The sequence below is a fragment of the Artemia franciscana genome, unplaced genomic scaffold, assembly GCF_032884065.1.
Source record: "Artemia franciscana unplaced genomic scaffold, ASM3288406v1 PGA_scaffold_138, whole genome shotgun sequence".
Classification (NCBI taxonomy): Eukaryota; Metazoa; Arthropoda; class Branchiopoda; order Anostraca; family Artemiidae; genus Artemia; species Artemia franciscana.
In genome coordinates this window covers 49,946-67,673 of record NW_027062629.1, presented here as the reverse complement: position 1 = coordinate 67,673, position 17,728 = coordinate 49,946, and the positions used below count along the sequence as shown (strand labels likewise).

Below are 17,728 nucleotides of genomic sequence, written 5' to 3'. Positions count from 1 at the left end.
CCTATAGACATGTCATGTAGGCAAATTTCAGGGCCCTCTAGAGGGAGAAGGAGTGGAGGTGGGTAATTTAAAATACCTTCCCAGGACATACTTTAGCCTGCAGACCCATCCCTGAAAGTTTCATTTTTCTAACCTAAACCCTTTCCAAGATAGCAAGAAGTCAATTAACTAGAATTTTACCTGAAATGTATTTAAGGAACATACATTTCAGTCAAGATAGGCCTATCTCTCCAAATTTAGGCACTGTCAGAGTATTGGGGGGTCTTACCCAATACATAAGGAATTTCGAAAGTCTGACTCTTTTCTACTAGCCTTTTTCAAAGTAATAGGCTTAGTAAACAAGCAGTGAAAAGGAAGAACATATAGCCTGTGTTCAACAGTTGGAGAGGGTGAGTGGTAAGGTTTAATGATCACCATCAACAAATCCTAAAGGCGAGGGATTAGCAATTCTAAACTGACACCCAATCTGCTTTAAAGGTGGTAACCTAGCCTAATATAGATTTTATATTAATGTAGGCTAAATGCTTGAGTGATAATAGACTAAGTCTAGCAGTCTCACAAGCTGCTGGCAATAAGACTATCATATAAGATTTAAATCTGTTATCAAGAAAAAATACCTGTAAAACATTATTAACTTCTTCAATTGACTCAGTCATAAAGGACATAATCTGATCTGGATTTAGAACCTTAAATTCAAAGTCATCCGAATCACCCTCTTCTGCCATTTCTTTCGAGCAAGTTGCTTCAGATGATGGTTCCATAGCAAAATCTTCGTCCTCGTCACTAGAATTCCCACTATCATCATACATATAATCATCTGAATCCATGTTTGTAAGTTTTGGAAGCAAGTTACTTAAGGGTCAAATTTGTATTTTGTTTCGGTAATGATAACAATGAACTATTTGCCATGCCATCTATCAAACCTATTTTAGAAACTGTTAGGTAGTGCGTCCTTGAATATTTGAAATAACCACGAAAAGGAAAATTTAAGAAAAGAAATTTCGGAACAACGTCTACTGAACTTACAAACGAACGGGGGACTCATATTTTTCATATTGTATGGGATTTACCTACTGGTAGAGCCGTTCTTAAGGGGGTAGTAGTTAGGGTAATTGCCCAGGACGCCATGGCTTAGGGAGAGGGGCACCGCGGCTAAGAAATTACCCACTTCGATCCAATTTTTCACTTTCTTCCGGATCTTTTGCTTGCATTTGAGTCAGGAGGGGTACTAAGTTTTATTTTCCCCGGAAATTATCATCTCTAGGAACGGTTCTGCCCACTAGTATTGACTATTGAAATTGCTGTTGAGTAGCCGAGATTTTTCGGCTTACGTCAAGACCAGATAATCCCTTTAAAATATGATTTCATTTAGTTGAATGCCAAAAATTTTTAACTTAGGCTAACAATCATCACATATCAGAGGTAGTGCCAATGCATAAGAGAATAAAAAAAAACAAAGAGATTTTACTCGAAGAAAACTAAATCCGAAAATGATCCAAATATTTTGTCGTGGAACCTAAAATATGAAGAAAAGAAATGTTTATCCTTTTTTCTTTCTGTTTCATTCAAAGGCTTTAAATTGTTCTTCAATTGGCTTGATAATTCCAGAGACCATTTATCTTGGACATCAACATTACATATCTTTGACAGAGTGAATATTAGGGGGTCTAGAAAGGGATAGAAAATATTTTTCCTGATCATTTTGAAAGTTGTACTTATAAAGTATTAGCCAAATGCACAAAAGTTTGGAAGTAGAGACCTTTTTTGTTGTTGTAGGTATACGTTCACCGGTGACAGGACCTCGAAAAAAGGTCATTTTCCCATATTAGCTTGAAACTTTTATTTGTATGTCTTTGAGCAACGAGAAATCAAAAACACAAAAAAGGAAAGAAATTCTACTTCAAGACAACTAAGACTAAAAACGACACAAATTGTTTTTTGTTTGGGGACAAAACCTAAATTATGAAAACAAAAAAGGTATTCAACTAATTGATTCTATCATATTATATTAAAGCTTCCAAGAATGGAGAAGGAGGGCCAAAGATTCTTTTGAAAGGTAAAAGGTTATTCGATTACCTACAAATATACCAAAAACATGTTGTCCTTGATAACATTCGGCTTACAACTTCAAGTCCATGGTCCAAGGAGAACCTAACGTAAAATTAAAACACATTAAAAGCACCATATCTCAAAAAAGAACCAACAGCTTTTTTGTTTATCAGCTGAATCATTTATGTGTCGTATATCGCCAAATTGCATTTCACTTATTTACTAGATAAAGAGAACCCTAATTTATTAGGACAAAGGGACAGAAATGTCAATTTCTCACCAAATGGGTAAACAAAGTTCTGAGCAAAGGAATCCTTGTGTATGGATTCAAACCCCCCCTAAAAATAGTACCCAGAAAATATTTTTCTTCCGGTTACTGTCGATACTGGTCACTTTTTATTCGCAATCCGTTGCAACAAACTCTCGATCTATGAATTATGTTTTCTTCCCCCCCCCCCCATGGGCACCCTTGGTGAATGACAATAATACATAATATGAACCTATAAGTAAGGAATCTTTTGTGTTTGTGTTTCGATCTTTTGTTTTTGCGTTGGATCAAACTTCTGGCATTCTGAGTCAGAAACAGACTCATTTTCTTGCTTGCTTTTAAAACTTCTGGGTGTTGTAGTAAAGAGACGTCTAGACAAATCTGGAGAGTAAGCCACTGTCATTAGCGTTTAGGGGGCCAGGTTTTATATAAGCAATAGGAAGTTCAAGAGTAACACAGTTCAAAGTCTTTAATTTCTTATCCATTCCAACTAGATCAACTATCCAGGGTGTGACAATACTACTCGCTTTAAATGACCGTTGGGATTTTTACGCTTGCTTCGAGATCGGAAAGTTTTCATTCGTTTTAACTATTCATTTGCTAGGTAACTTCACAAATTGATTAGAGATATTCGTGGCCACCGCCGTGAATGTCTTTGACATTCTCACTGACTGCTGATGGTACAGGAATTCCCCTTGTCATCAGAATCAGCATTAGCATATATAATCTACTCTCTTTAAGCGAGCAATAATTATATATATGTTTTTTCGAAAACGGCTCTTTTTTCTTTTCTAATTGGCATCCTGGGATTTTCTGGCCTGAAAAAACGATCTATACAGGTCTAGAGTCTGAGGAAATTTGTTAAGAGCCTTTTATTTTAGAAACGCACTTACAGCGTAAATGATATTACACGGCTGTGAGACTCTCCTATTGAGAAGATCCTTACGTAAGAAATCTATTAAATACACACATAAAATAAAGTTATTTTATCTGGAGACGAAAATAAACTTCATTTTAAACAATAATGACAATTTATTTTAAACACTTGGAATATTTTAACAGCTTATTAGTCTGGTAAGTTACCCTCAAAAAATTAAACTAGAATAAACATAACTTGAAGGGAATACGATCACATCCTTGGTATGAAACTCGGTTTCTTTTCAAGAAAGGTCAACTAAATAGCATCAGTATAAAAAATGTTCCCAAAGGAAGGTCTACAAAATGATATTTTGTTGGCACAAGAGAAAATTTTTGTTCAACACTTCAACATTTTTTGTTCAACAATTTTTGGACCATCAACCGTGATAAGACCAAGAGAAAGACCCAAAAAACGAAAATTTATCGTGTAAATAATGTCACAGGGCTCTGAGACTCTCCTCTTGGGAAGATTCTCGGGGAAGAAATCTATCAAATAACGGCAAAATATAAATTTATTTTATCTGGAGACAAAATAAAATTCATTTTAAATAACAATTGCAATTTTTTCTTAGAACCCTTGAAATATTTGAATATTTTATTAGTCTGGCAGGTTAACTTCAAAAAATTAAACTACAACAAATATAAATTGATGGGAATGCACGCTTCATTAAAACATTGTGCTCATTTGTTTCGTGTCCGCTGTTCGTAAGCCTTTAAAGCAACTAAAAATCCTGGATTTGGGTTAGCACAACTTCTTTTCAACCTCACAGCTTCCAAACTCTCTTTCAGAGTAAACCCTTCAGAAACTAAGTAAGCAACAGCAACACTTGGAGCTCTAGACACACCCGCGTTACAATGAACAAAAACACAGCCATTATTGCCCATGACAATTTTTATAAAAGACACTAACTCCTCTAAATATGGTAGTATATCAAAATCTGTTGTATCTAGCCATTCATAAGTTTTATACACGATCTCATTTTTGAATAGGCAGTCAATACTTGACCCAACCAGGTTCACTATATGTGTCACATTTCTTGATTTTAACAGGGCTATATCTGTAGCAACATCTTGCGACCCGATAAAGAATCTGGGGGCTATTTCAGCCAATTCGAGATCAGGTTTGTGATCGACAACAAATCCAAAAGACTTTCCCAAATATGAAGATGATACCTTGTCTTCAATTATTTGAACACCAGAAGCGTATGTAATTCTAGTACTGGTTGGTTTTAGTCCCAGCATCATCTTCTTTTTAATCAATTCTTCTAAATCCGACATGTTTATTAAAACTTTTATCTCAACAAACAAACTCAACTAAGCAATTTACTTATTTTACTTCAATCCCAACTATAATATAACATATCCTTAGCATTGAAAGCTTTCAGCAGAAGAAGCGAGCGGTGACATCTAATTTAATGAATTTCAGTTTCAACCGTAATGCTGTCCAATGATTATGTCAAAGCTTACTTTTTTTTGGGGGGGGGGAGGGGGAGGAATTAAAATTTTCCTGCAAATTAATAGTTGTTTCCTACAGAGTAAATATTTTTAAAATCAGTTGTAGTCAATCAGGCAGCAACCATCATATTTGGAAACATCGTTGGAATGGTACTAAAAGTTTGATATAGTGTTAGATTCAGCATAGGTCATACACAAGAGTATCATCAATACAATTGGAGGACAAACGAAGATATTGAAATCATTAGCTGCATTACGCTCTACGTTGGTAAGACGCTGGGCTCTATTTTAACCAGTTCCTCTAAATCTGATATTTTTACTTTGAACATTTATGTCTCAATATAACGTAAATCAATGATAAACTGATTCACGTTCAGTTCAGAGTAAACTTCCATTGTATTATCTTGATCAGCTCGTAATGTTGACTTCACAAAGCCGAACATAAATACTAAAGACCAACTGACATAAAATAAAGCGTGAAGTTCATTGAATCTTAACTTCTATTTTAATATCTTCAACAACTTCCAATATTCATTTCATAAAGCTGAATGAATCACTGCTAAAGTTTTAGAGCAATTCTGTCAGAATTTAAACATGAATTTTAACACCCACTGATTTTAATTCATACTAAAACAAAGCATCATGTTCATCGAGTTTATACTTATATTTTGATATCTTCAACAACTCCCAATATTCATCTTACAAAACTGAATGAATCACTCTCAAGGTACTCGGATTAATTCTGCTAGTATTTAAATCTGAAGAAAACATCACCTAATTCTACATCAAACTAAAATAAAGCACTGAATTCCAGTTTCTATTTTAATGCCTTCAACTACTTCTGTTCAGTTGATTCTATCAAAACTAAAGCTTAAATCAGCAAGCAAGTGATTCCAATTTAAAACAAAACATTGTCCCATCAACTTCAGATTTATTTGTGTTATCTTCAACTATCTACAATTTCCCCTTTATAAAACTGACGACTATTAGAGAATTTAGGCGATTTTCTCAACACTGAAACTTAATTTTATGATAAACTGATTCCAGTTCAGACTTCATAAAAGGCATTAGGTTCATTGAACTTTTTCAGTTTCAATATATATTCTAGTATCTTCAGCTACTTCCATTTATTGTTTCAAAAAGTCAAATAAACTTGCTATTAGGATATTCAAGCAATAATATCAAACATAAAACTAAGCTCAGTTATGAACTTGTTCCAGTTCAAACTGAAAAGAGCGCAAGATTTACCAATCTCCTTGGTTTCAGCTTCTGTTTTAGGGTCTTCAACAACTTCCAACGTAGAGATCTCAAAAGCAAATGTAATCACTAGAACGGAATTCAGTTGATTCGGTCAAAAATAGAACCTAAAAGGCCATCAACTGATTCCAGTTCAAACTACATAAAAAACACCAAATTTATTTCACTTCCTCTGTTTCGGTTTGTATTTTGATATCTTCAACTACATCCAATGCAGCATTTAGTCCGACATCAATTTCACAAGGTCGTATATAGTCCCTCTTAAGAACTTCGGATGGATACTCAACATCAGCTAAGTACAAGCCATAGGCAGGGGCTACAACCCAAGAATCATTCCATGCGTATTCGTTGCTTTTTAATACAGCTTTAATTCCCTCTATGGATGCTTTCCCCTTTGCTAGACTTATAAGCGAACCAACCATTCGTCGAACCTAGAAACACACAAATGGATAATGAATAAATGATGTTTTCTCAGCTCGAAGATGTAGTAAACAAGTTAATAAAGTGCATGCCTAAGTTTACCGTATACATTAAGGAGTAATAAAATTTTCAGCTAAATAGATTGACCTTATTAAAATTCAAAGTCCATAGTGATTTGAGGTCAAGTTGGTTCTATGACTCATTGAGAGCATGCTAAACACAACACTGACCGGAGACAATTTGCAATTTCGGAGCTTCGGCTTATTGAGAGCATACCCTAGTGACTGACAGCAACTGACCGTGTCCCGCTTAATTCACTCAATGGATGTTTCCCTTTACCATGCATATGAGTGAGCCAGCCTTTTCTTGAACACGATAATAGGTATGCACAAACAGAATATTTAATTAATAAATAGATAACTTCGAAGACCACACTGCCATTTCATGACGAAAATATAACAGTTCAACACAGGGATGAAACTTTTTAATTGACACTGAAACAAATACAAAATTTATTAACTAGATATTTCGGACACATATACAGTGTCCATCATCACCAGTAAAACTAAAAGACATTAATAAAAACAAACAAAATAAAGACCCAATAAACTTATTAAATATAGTTTATTGCTCTTATTTTTTTCAATGCAACAGCGAAAGCAAATCTCCCTGACCTTTTCAGTTCCAGTTCATTAGATTTATCTAACATATCAGGTGGACAGAGGTCAAAGCTCTTAGGTGAAATGAGACATACTTTATTTGACCTCAGTAAATTATCATAGATTGAATTCAATCCAAATTCACCTGTATCTCTGTTTATGGAATTATTCTTGAATAATTTTTTTTTATTTCGATTGTTTCCCTGAAAATTTGCTTTAAACCTTGGTCCCTAGAAATCAAAGAAACATTCTGAAACAAAATAAAATGATTTGGATAATTACAAATATGTTCCGATAGAGCCGACGTGAAATCTTCAGGTTTGCAATTTTGTTTTCAGGACGATGAAATAGAATTATGATGTTGTAGTAATCTCATTTTCAAATTCTGGTTAGTACGTCTAGCTTCCACAAGTACATAGGATTTTATAAGCCCCATTTTCTTGCTCTACGGAAGTTCGATCCTTTCCAGAATTAAAAAAAACTAGCCAAAGCATTACTACCTCTTAAAGCTACCTTTAAACCGTTATTTTGTAAAACTCTTTCAAGTTTTTCACTCAGCCCTGGAACATACGGTAAAAAACAAAAATCGTCTTTCATTTCTGTTATTATATGTTCCAAGGCTGAGTGAAAAACTTAAAAGAATTTTACGAAATGCTGTTACTATAGGTTACTATTGAGCTATGCGGCTCAATAGTAACCAAAACTCTAAGAAACCAAGTCTTGGTAACAATAGATACATGAAAAGAATCGAATTTTGATGCTTATTCAGAATATGTAAAATTCAACAAATTTAATGTTACCCTTCACAAGTAAGGAGCCTGAGAAAATTTTGTCAATTTTCGAAAAAGGGGGAAAGCCTCCCCAAAACGCCAAGTGATCTTAATGAAAGTAACATCATAAGATTCAGCATACCAGAGAACCATATTGCAGAGGCTTCAAGATCCTATGTAAAAAAATGTGGAATTTTACATTTTTTTTTGCCAGAAGAAAGATAAATGATGCGTGTTTATTTGTTTTTTTCCCCAGGAGCGATGGTGTCGAACCAGTGATCGCAGAAGATCGGGAGAGGACTCATTCGATCGGAAATCTAAAGTTCTAGTGCCCTTTTTAAGTGACCAGAAATATTGGAGGGCAGCTAGCCCTCCTTCCACACTCATTTTCACCCAAAGTCGCCCGATGAAAATATTGAGATAGCCATTTTTTTCGGCATAGTAAAAATCTAATGACTATGTCTTCAAGGATGACTTGACCCCCAAAAGTGTCAGGGGGAAGGGCTACAAGCTATGGACTTTGCTCAATGTTTACATATAATATTGGTTATTGGGAAGTATACAGACACTTTTCAGGGGGATTTTTCTGGTGGATGGGGGATTTTCTGGTGGAAGGGGGAGGGTACGTGGGAGGATATTTCTATGGAGGAAGTTTTCAAAGGAAAGGGAATTTTACATGGAGGGGAGCCGGATTTCCCAGCATTATTTAAAAAACGATTAGAAATTAAATAAAAAACAATTTTTTCAACTGAAAGTAAGGAGCAACATTAAAATTCAAAACGAAAAGAAATTATTACATAAATGAAGGGGGTCACCCTCTCCTCAATACCTCGCTCTTTACGCTAAAGTTTTTTTAGAACTTGTAACTAGCACCTGAAACTCTTCTTAGACAATTCTTTTGGTGAACCTGACAAACTTTGGGAATCTTTCGAAGTGGTCATGTTTCAGAACCATACTGGACCACTATCATTAAAGTGGCTTCCGATATCTTAGTTAGAAGACTTGTCTTCCTATTCTTCCAAATTATGAAAAACTACCAATCATGTTGGCTATTCTAATTGCCACATCATGTGTCCACCATCTTTACTAATTATACAATTCAGGCAAGTGAAACTATACAGTTGAACAGTTACTCATCCTCATTTATTTCAAGCTCAAGGGAGAAAATATATTATTTAATTAATTTAATTTTTAATTTAAAAAACAAGAATTTAATTTTTCCAAGCCCAAGTGACTAAATCTTCTCAAAATTATTTTTCAATCTATTTTCGTACCTTGACTCCCAAAACTTCTAAAAATCCATTTCGGAAATTCAAAAATCCATTGAAAGTTCAAAAATTTAGAAAAAAAGACACACAAAAACACTGGAAGTTCAAATTCCTTTATCACTAACATATTTATCTAGAACACTCAAATCATCAACTTAATCTTAGTCTGGAAGGTTTTTACCTTCCAATTTGACGCCATGTTCTCCCACAACATTCTCCGTGTTCCAGAGAACAAAGTCCATCAAAATGAACTAAATGACGGATAGGAAACACCGTTGCTTAGCTCCTGCTTCAGTATCAAAGCAACTACTAACCACAATTCCTACCTTACCCACAACAATACTATTTTTATACATAGCACTAATCCCTTTAATATAAATATATGCTATGCCCCACATGAATAGGGCCTTCAGTCGAGCTTTTCTATTAGCTTAATAAAATACTAACTCATAATATATAAAACTGCGGATCACAGACTTCTGACGATTCAGACCTCAACTATTAATCTGAGGGTGAAAATTTGGCTGGGGATTATCCTAACTCCTACTTAAAACCATACGGTTCTTCGCTTGAAACTTTGTCTTCTGTATCTCTTTATCCTAACGAAGATTGTTGTTGCATTGTCTCTTTAGCATTGTACCTCTTTCGAGTCACTATTAAAACCTAACAAGGAAATATACTATCTTGTTCCAGGGGCAGACCAAACAGTAGTTTTGGGTACGCGACTGACTGACCATATCTCAAACAGTAGGCTGTACGAAAAATGTGGTACAATCCTGCTTTTTAGGGCTATAATGAGAGAAAGGTTAAGATGGTTACGATACGTTCGGCGGATGACAGGTTGCCAAAGATTGTCCTTTTCGGCCAACCGTCTAATGGCCAAACGAAGAGCAGGTCGTCCCTGGCTAGGGTAGGAGGATATCCTAAGAAATGATTTAAGGGCAATGAAAACGTCCAGAGAGGGCTAAAGAGGGAGGCTTTGAATAGTTTAGGATGGAAGAGGAGTGTGCATAGCTGTGTTTGCTTCAGGCGGCTTGGTGATGACTTGTTAGCAGTAGTTGTAGTAGGGGGAAAGCCGCCTTACAAGCAGCAAATGTAATCTTCAGTAAGCCTTAAAAGTAGCTCTTTCGGTCAATTTTATGGCATTTTGAACCTTAAAAAGCAACGATAGAGACTGGGACTGACAGTAAAAGTGAGAAATCACGGGTGACTTGTGGCCTAAAAAGCCACAATGAAGTCATTTTACAACATTTTTTATTATCGCCTTGATATTTTGATTTTTTTTCTGACTAGTGCTATTACATCAGCTTTTTTTTTGTGTGTTTATTGACTCTAAAATGGGTAATCAGCTCATCTGAGCTTGCAATGGAAAATTTTCGTAAGTAAACCTATTTTTATCTTATCTTACACAATTTTAAGTAAAAAAAAACTAACAGTTATTTGCTAAAAACTATAGTAAATATAAATTTAGTAAATTTGTAATAAATAATAAATTTATGATAGTCAAATTATAAGAGTAATTTTTTTTTTGTGGGGAGCTGTGGTATTTTTTTTTTATTTGCGGGTAATACTTGTGTGAATGAGGAGTTCCATGATGGGAACCGAATCTCATTTCAGCAATGAAGAGTCATAAATCTCTTTAAAACACATCCATATTTTAGTTACTTTTCTGAACTAACCTGAGTTCTTAGAAATCCTTTTCCCTTGACTTTGATATCTAATATAGTGATGTCTTTATACATCGAATCCCAAACAGGATCCATAAACGGTTTCCCAGGAATTATATTCAATTCATCTACGCGTCGAAGAGTTACACTGTCCTTGGGGATTTTCTTGGAGGCAAACGACCGGAAATCATGTAGACCCAAAAAGCAAGAAGCTCCTTCTTGAAACTTATCAATATCGAAGGGAGAACTAAAAATAAACAATTAAATTACATAAAAAAAGGGAATTCGCATAGCTTTGGAGCGAGCCGTCCAATTACGATGGAACATGAAGCTCCTTCTCTTCAAAATAGAACATTTTTTCTCCTTGTTTATTCACCTTAAGCCTGTCTATTCATGCCTGAAAACAGCGATTTTTAAGATTTTCTTTCAGTTGTTTCTAATTTATGAGATTTTTAGGGTAGTATTACATTTTCGTCACTTGTCGCCACGTTGACACGTGAAAATAAATTTATTTGTTTATTTCCCTCTGTATTAAGTACATAGATTAAATTGTAAAAAATACTTAAACAAATAAAACAAAGCAACAATTTATAATAAGCTTAAAAACAAAACATAATTGAGTAAAATACATCAAATAAATAAAAAAAATAATATTCCAAAACATTTATTTAAATTCCGGAAAAAACGGAAAAGTTTACTCATAGAGAGAGCATTTTAGGACTTATGGTTAAAATTATTGTATTTTCATTTAAATTAAATTTCAATGGCTCTCTAATTCTAATCTCGACACAAATTCAGTCTTAGTAAACAAAACGAGCAAAAATAAGTTGAATTTGACTGTACCTTTCGTCCGTGAAAATTCAAACATTAATAATCAGTTGATTCCCAAAGAGAATTAAATCTTCAGAAGAAAGCTATGGTTCCTCAAGCTGTTTGATACAGTATTTTTTCACCTGGTTTTTAGCCCACTTTTTCTTTTTTTTGACATCGCATCTGCTACTACAAAAAACTTCATAAATTTTTAAGTTATAATTTTTGTAAGGTATATATGGCTCTTTCAGTTTCCACTTAACTATTTGAAACAGTCATTTCATTTGTCTTGTCCTTGGTAATTTAAGATACATTCCTTGGTAAATGGTAAATGCCATGTATGGTAAATGGTAAATATCCTGTATGGTAAATTTCCTGTCCTTGGTAAATTAAGATTCATTTATGCATAAGCCCACAGGACTATATACAAAACATATAGCAAAGGCAAATAATAAACACAATGGAAAAAAGAAAAGTATTAAGTAACCATGAGAGAGTAAAGAGGCCAACTCATTGTACTGTTGCTCCTTTGAGCCAAAATCAGTATAACTAACAATAGATCCATTACTGTTTTGGCTATTAATTTGATAGCCACCAATAGTATATCCTTCCCCCTTTCTGTGACACCTTTTGTAGGATAGACTCCAGTACCTGAAGCAAAAAATAACCCATGTTCATTAATCCTGCAGAGCGGATAAATACCCTGGGCTTCTTTTCCAATCTCCAACCAACAAAATCTCTATTAAGGTATAAGCAATTTGTTCAAAGTTAGATGCAAATCCAAATAAAACTCAGTGGAGGAACCAACTTAGGACAAATTGGAATCGAAAGCTATTTTCACTTGCTTATACAAAGTTAATGCTCCCAAATTACCTACTTTAACCCTGTGGCAATAGCTTTTGTGTGTTGGCGCTTTCTTTTAAAGATGTTCAAGAGACATTCCAGGTTCTTTTCTTAGGCTTCCATCTCAGCCTTTAAGGAAAAATAAAAGTCAGTTTTACCAAGAAGTTGGACAATCCCCCCCCCCCCCAAAAAAAAACAATCTTGTCAGATGATTTTTTCTTAGGATGAATAGATTCTGAAATACACATCTTGCCAGTCTTTCTCCCGACAAAAGCTCTAAAAAAATCACAATGTTGGTGCACCTTTATGATCGATCAAAATTTTAAAAAATCAGAATGAGGCCTGACTAAACATAAAATCGATGCCAAAATCCATTTCATCCTAGGGGGGAATTAACCCAGCTGGATTGCTCCTCCCTCCCTCCCCCTACATTTAAAAACATACTTGTAGGGTTTTTTAAATGAAACAATGGCAAAAAAATAAATGCCCCCTAACTTTGAAAAACATTTTTTTTGTATTCAATAAAAAAATCGGATATTAAGCCCTTGCCCCCCCCCCCCCCACTACACTTTCTTGAATTGGCATCCCAAATTTCCAGTCTCGAAGAGAGGTTGTTTAACCTTAAGCGCCCAGTACTACTGCCTCTTCAGGAACAATAGATCTTGAAATGCCGCTTTTGTCTGTGTTCCTTTCGGCATATCAAAATTTTTCAGCCGAATATTCACTACTTGAATACATCTCGTATGTCTAAAAGATACTAGCCCTAGAATTTAGGCTAAACCGTCATCTAGAAATCATCAAACCATCCATCATGAGCTACAGGTAGCTCACAAAGAACGTTTTGGTAGCTCGCTGAAAATTTTCAAACATGGGCTTGGTGTGACTATAGTGTTAGATCTACTCACCTCGAACCTACAACTCACAAAAATGAAACAGAACTAGTGGTCCGCCCATATGCCATTCAAAAGGTGTCTGTCCATTCAAAAGTGAGGTTTTTTTTTAATCACGTGCTTTCTCCATACTGCAAAAAAGCACCCTTTTCTGTATCTTTATTAATTCTTTCGCAACTCGGGATTACAATTTGTTTGCAATTGGCAGCATAATCGAATCCGGTCGCCAATGCTTCCTTGCTTGCATAATAGTTTTCATTTTGTCACATAATTTCCCCCACCTACAGTGGTCTTTCATAAATAAGCGAAAAAATTAAAGACGAAGGTTTGATATTTTTTCCCTTTGGTTAAGTTTCAAAATTGCTGAGGATCTGGAAGATGCGGCTAAACGGCATAATAGTAAAATATTATACTGGCATGTTAATAAATTGAAAGGAAGTAGCCAATCCGGACTAGTCTCAGTTAAAGATAGAAATGGGGCCAAAGTTAAAGATATCAGTTAAAGATAGAGATGGGTGGAACATTTTGAGAATGTGCTAAACCGAGATACAGTTGCAGGAAAAGATATAGATGAAAATGAAAAAGTTTGCGATACCTTAGATGCAAAGGAAGATTTGTTTAGTGAGGAAGAATTAGCGACAGTACTAAAGGATTGAAAAATAATAAGGCTCCAGGTGCTGATAGTGCGACTAATGAGTTTCTTAAATATGGTGGCTCTGAGGTTAGGAATAAGGTACTGAAGATTATGCACATGATTCTTGAAAAAGGGGAAGTATCCAATGATTTTAGGAAAACCTTAATTAAACCACAGTATAAGAAAGGTGACAAGAGTGAGTGTCGTAATTATCGAGGCATTAGTGTGGTCTCTGTAGGTAGCAAATTACTGAGTAATATGATACTTTTTAGACTGAGAGATGCTGGAGACAAAGTTTTAAGGGAAGAACAATGCGGTTTTAGAAAAGATAGAGGATGTGTCAACCAAGTTTTTACTCTTAGGTTAATAATTAAGAAGTCCCTTCGTTGTCAAACACCTTTGGTTCTCAGTTTTATCGATTATGAGCAAGCTTTCGATTCTGTTGATAGAAGAGCGTTAGCAAAGGTCTTATCCTTATATGGCATACCAGAAAAATACATTAAAGTGATTTGTGCTATGTACAAGAATAATACTGCTGCGGTTAAGGTAGGAAATGAGGTTAGCAACTGGTTTTATATTAAATCAGGAGTTAAGCAGGCCCCTTTATATGGATCATTTTGATGGACTTAGTCTTAAGGAGCACAAGAAAGGCAATTGGAAACCATGGAATCAAATGGAGAGTGAAAACGCTCCTGGACTTAGATTATGCTGATGATTTAGGCTAGAATAAGATGAAGGCTAGGAATAAGTGAAGATGAAAAGGTGACATTGGGTAACGAAAAGATTGATCAGGTTGGGAGCTTTGCTTACCTTGGTAGTATTATTAGTAAAGATGGTGAGAGCAGTGAAGATGTTAAAAGCAGAAGCTAATGCTCAGGGTGTTTTTTCACAGTTAAAAAAAAGTTTGGAAGAATAGAAAAATAAGTCTGCAAATCAAGATTAGAATTTTGGAAGCTACAGTGATGACAGTGGTCAAATATGGCTCTGAAGCAAGGACGCTCCGAAAAGCAGATGAAAATTTACTAGATGTTTTCCAGAGAAATTGCCTACGGATTGTTCTGGGTACCCGGCTGACTGACCGTATTTCAAACAGTACGAAAAATGTGGTTCAATCCCGCTTTCTAGGGCTATAATGAAAGAAAGGTTGAGGTAGATAGGCCACGTTCTGCGGATTTAGGATGACAGATTGCCGAAGATTGTCCTTTTTGGCCAACCGTCTGGGGCTACACGGAAAGCAAGTCGTCCTTGTCTGGGTTGGGAGGATGTCATAAATAAAGATTTAAAGGAAATGATAACTTTCTGGGAGGGTGTAAAGAGGGAGCCCTTGAATAGATTAGGTTGGAGAAGGAGCGTGCGTAGCTGTGTTGGCCTCAGGCGGCTTGGTGCTGCAGTGAGTTATTAGTAGCAGTAGTAGTTAAAGATTTCAAACAATCATTTCATTTGTCCTGTCCCTGCCAATTTAAGATAAATACTACTACTTCATATTTTAGTTACTAGCTACTTCATATTTTGTGTCCTGGGGCTTTCTTTTAAAATCTTCGAAAAACATTTTAGGTTTTCACACAGGTTTTTATCACAGCGTTCAAGGGAAAATAAAACCTAGTCTTATCGAGAAGTTGGGGGATCCCGACGAACCCAGTTTTCTTGGATGATTTTTTCGTCCGGAAAATAGATTCTGAAGTACAATTCTTGCCACTCTTTCTTGCAACAGAAGCTCTCAAAAAGACTCACCATTAATGTGTACCATCTATGTTGGATCCGAATACAAAAACAAACAAAAAAACAAACAAACAATAAAACATAAAAAATCAGACGGAGGTCCAACTTGACATAAAACTGGAGCCAAGATCTATTTTTATCCAGGAGAAAGGGATTGCCCCAGCTAAGTTGTTCCTTCCTTGCCTCTAGATTTTGAAAAACATTTTTTGGAGGTTTATTCATTGAAAAAAAGAAACTTCCAATAAAATAAAAGTTGGAAACAAGCTCCTTCTCCCCCTCCCCTACACTTTCATGAATTGGAGACCTAGAAATCCAGTCTCGGCGAAGGATTGTTTAATCTTAAGCGCCCAGGACTACCGTTTCTTCGGAATCAATACACCCTAAAATCAAGGTGGTATTCAGGGGAGGGGTTAGGGGGCTAGCACCCTCCCCTCTTCCCCAAAACGTTTGTCGAATTCGTAAAAACAAAATAAAAAAGCAGAAAACACATTTTTTAAGCACTTTTTGAAGTTTTTTTCAAGCCCCCGCCCCACCCTGAAAAAAAAATCCTTGATAAGACCCAGCTTCACCACTTGATTGCACCTCGTATGTCTAAGAAACATTAGCCCAAGAATTTTGTCTAAACGGTTACCCAGAGACCGCCAAACAATCGATCACGAGCTACTGATAGCTCCCAGGGAGCTTTTTGGTAACTTGCAGGAAATTTTCAGAAGCGTGGAATAGGAAGGATTTAATGAAAATGAAGGTCAATTGAAACTCTTTTAATGAGGTTATTATAGATGGCGATTATAAAAATATACTTATTGCAGAATCTTACTTTGTTTAATTTTTATTTTTGCCTTCAATCTTGTTCTCACATTTTACTTCCTAATTTTTTATACCCTTCATTTTTCGAATGTCCCATATTGTGTTCGGCTATGGAAATTATTTATGTGAACTTAATTTAACAATAAGAAATTTATGAATATGACAAATAAGTGCCAATTGAGGCTGGACAATTTTACAGTCAAAACGAACCAACAATGAAGAAAGTTCAGTGCAAGATACTGATAATGTCAGCACTCACCCACGTGAGGGTATAGATTCCCCCACCTCCTACAGTCTTTCAGAGATATCTGAAAAAATTAAAGATGAAGGTTTGGCCTAGTCTTGTACTGCAAGTGCATCAATTGTGGAAAAAAAGAAGAATAAGTCAGACATCGTTACGAAGACGTTTAATCCAGCATTGACAAGGACTCAGCACAGAATCCTTCCTTAAGGAAAGAGGAAGATGCCGCAACGGCAGCATCTTTTTGTGTTTCAAAGATTATAACTGAAATTAAAAAAAAAAACTTACAAAGATGGTGAGTTAATCAAAGCAGCATTTTTAGAAGCTACAGGTTCATTAATTAAGTTTTGAAATCAAAGGTGAGATAATGTCTGCTATTCAGTCGGAGCAACTGTCCGCAAATGCAGTTACGAGAAGAGCTGAATCAATGAGTTCTGATGTGGTTTCACAGCCTATTTGGATCGCTAAGGTTATTTTTCCACAAAACCTGACGAAGCAAGGACTTTCAAAGCATTCTTATAACAACAAAGAACATTTTGCCATTCTTTAAGACTTAAAAAACCACTTCAATCATCGCATTCAAGACTTTAGAATATGTACGTTGTTGCAGAGCTCATCACATCTCCTTTTGTACAGACTGATACTTGAATCAAGCTACATTTTAAAGGGAAAAAACACACTGCAGCGATGATGGGAACTGATTGATTTTCAAAGTAATCATTCGATCAGTAATCATTAAAACCACTTATTTCAAGCAATGAAAATATTTTTCCCTAAGTTTCTCATCAAAAATATCCAGTTTTGGTTCAGGTTGGCTTACAAATAAAAACAATGCTTAGGTTAACATATCTGTGTGAGATTTCGTTTTCCATTACAAAATTCCTTAAAAACAAGTAAAGAAACCGGTTGACTCAAAATTCGCGCGAATACAAACCCTAATAGGTTTTCCCCAGCGCGAAAGTGTTGTATTTTATTTATTTATTTGTGAATGTTGAAAAATAAAAACTTGAACTTGCAAATATTTGAACAATTAAATTTGAATGGCCGCTACAA

General features: G+C 35.3%; 3 protein-coding genes across 3 annotated transcripts in view; all 3 read right to left on the bottom strand.

Annotated features, from left to right (window-relative positions):
- Window positions 1-895, bottom strand: part of LOC136041323 (E3 ubiquitin-protein ligase ariadne-1-like) — a 53,946-nt gene extending 53,051 nt beyond the window's left edge. The window contains exon 1 of the mRNA XM_065725948.1: window positions 618-895. Coding sequence (XP_065582020.1) covers window positions 618-827 — 210 coding nt within the window. The 5' untranslated portion in view covers window positions 828-895. The remainder of the gene's footprint in view (window positions 1-617) is intronic.
- A 3,021-nt stretch (window positions 896-3,916) lies between these two features.
- LOC136041318 (dual specificity protein phosphatase 19-like) lies at window positions 3,917-4,513 on the bottom strand. The gene has a single exon (XM_065725945.1). The coding sequence runs from the start codon at window positions 4,511-4,513 to the stop codon at window positions 3,917-3,919; it is 597 nt and encodes a 198-aa protein (XP_065582017.1).
- A 208-nt stretch (window positions 4,514-4,721) lies between these two features.
- LOC136041314 (tRNA pseudouridine synthase A-like) overlaps window positions 4,722-17,728 on the bottom strand; it is a 37,587-nt gene continuing 24,580 nt past the window's right edge. The window contains exons 7-8 of the mRNA XM_065725940.1: window positions 10,744-10,978; window positions 4,722-6,378 (exon numbers count right to left, since the gene is read on the bottom strand). Of these exons, the coding sequence (XP_065582012.1) occupies window positions 6,106-6,378; window positions 10,744-10,978 (508 nt within the window). The 3' untranslated portion in view covers window positions 4,722-6,105. The remainder of the gene's footprint in view (window positions 6,379-10,743; window positions 10,979-17,728) is intronic.

Excerpts from the sequence above, each read along its gene's own strand:
- LOC136041318 (XM_065725945.1), bottom strand. The coding sequence starts at position 4,513 with ATGTCGGATTTAGAAGAATTGATTAAAAAGAAGATGATGCTGGGACTA.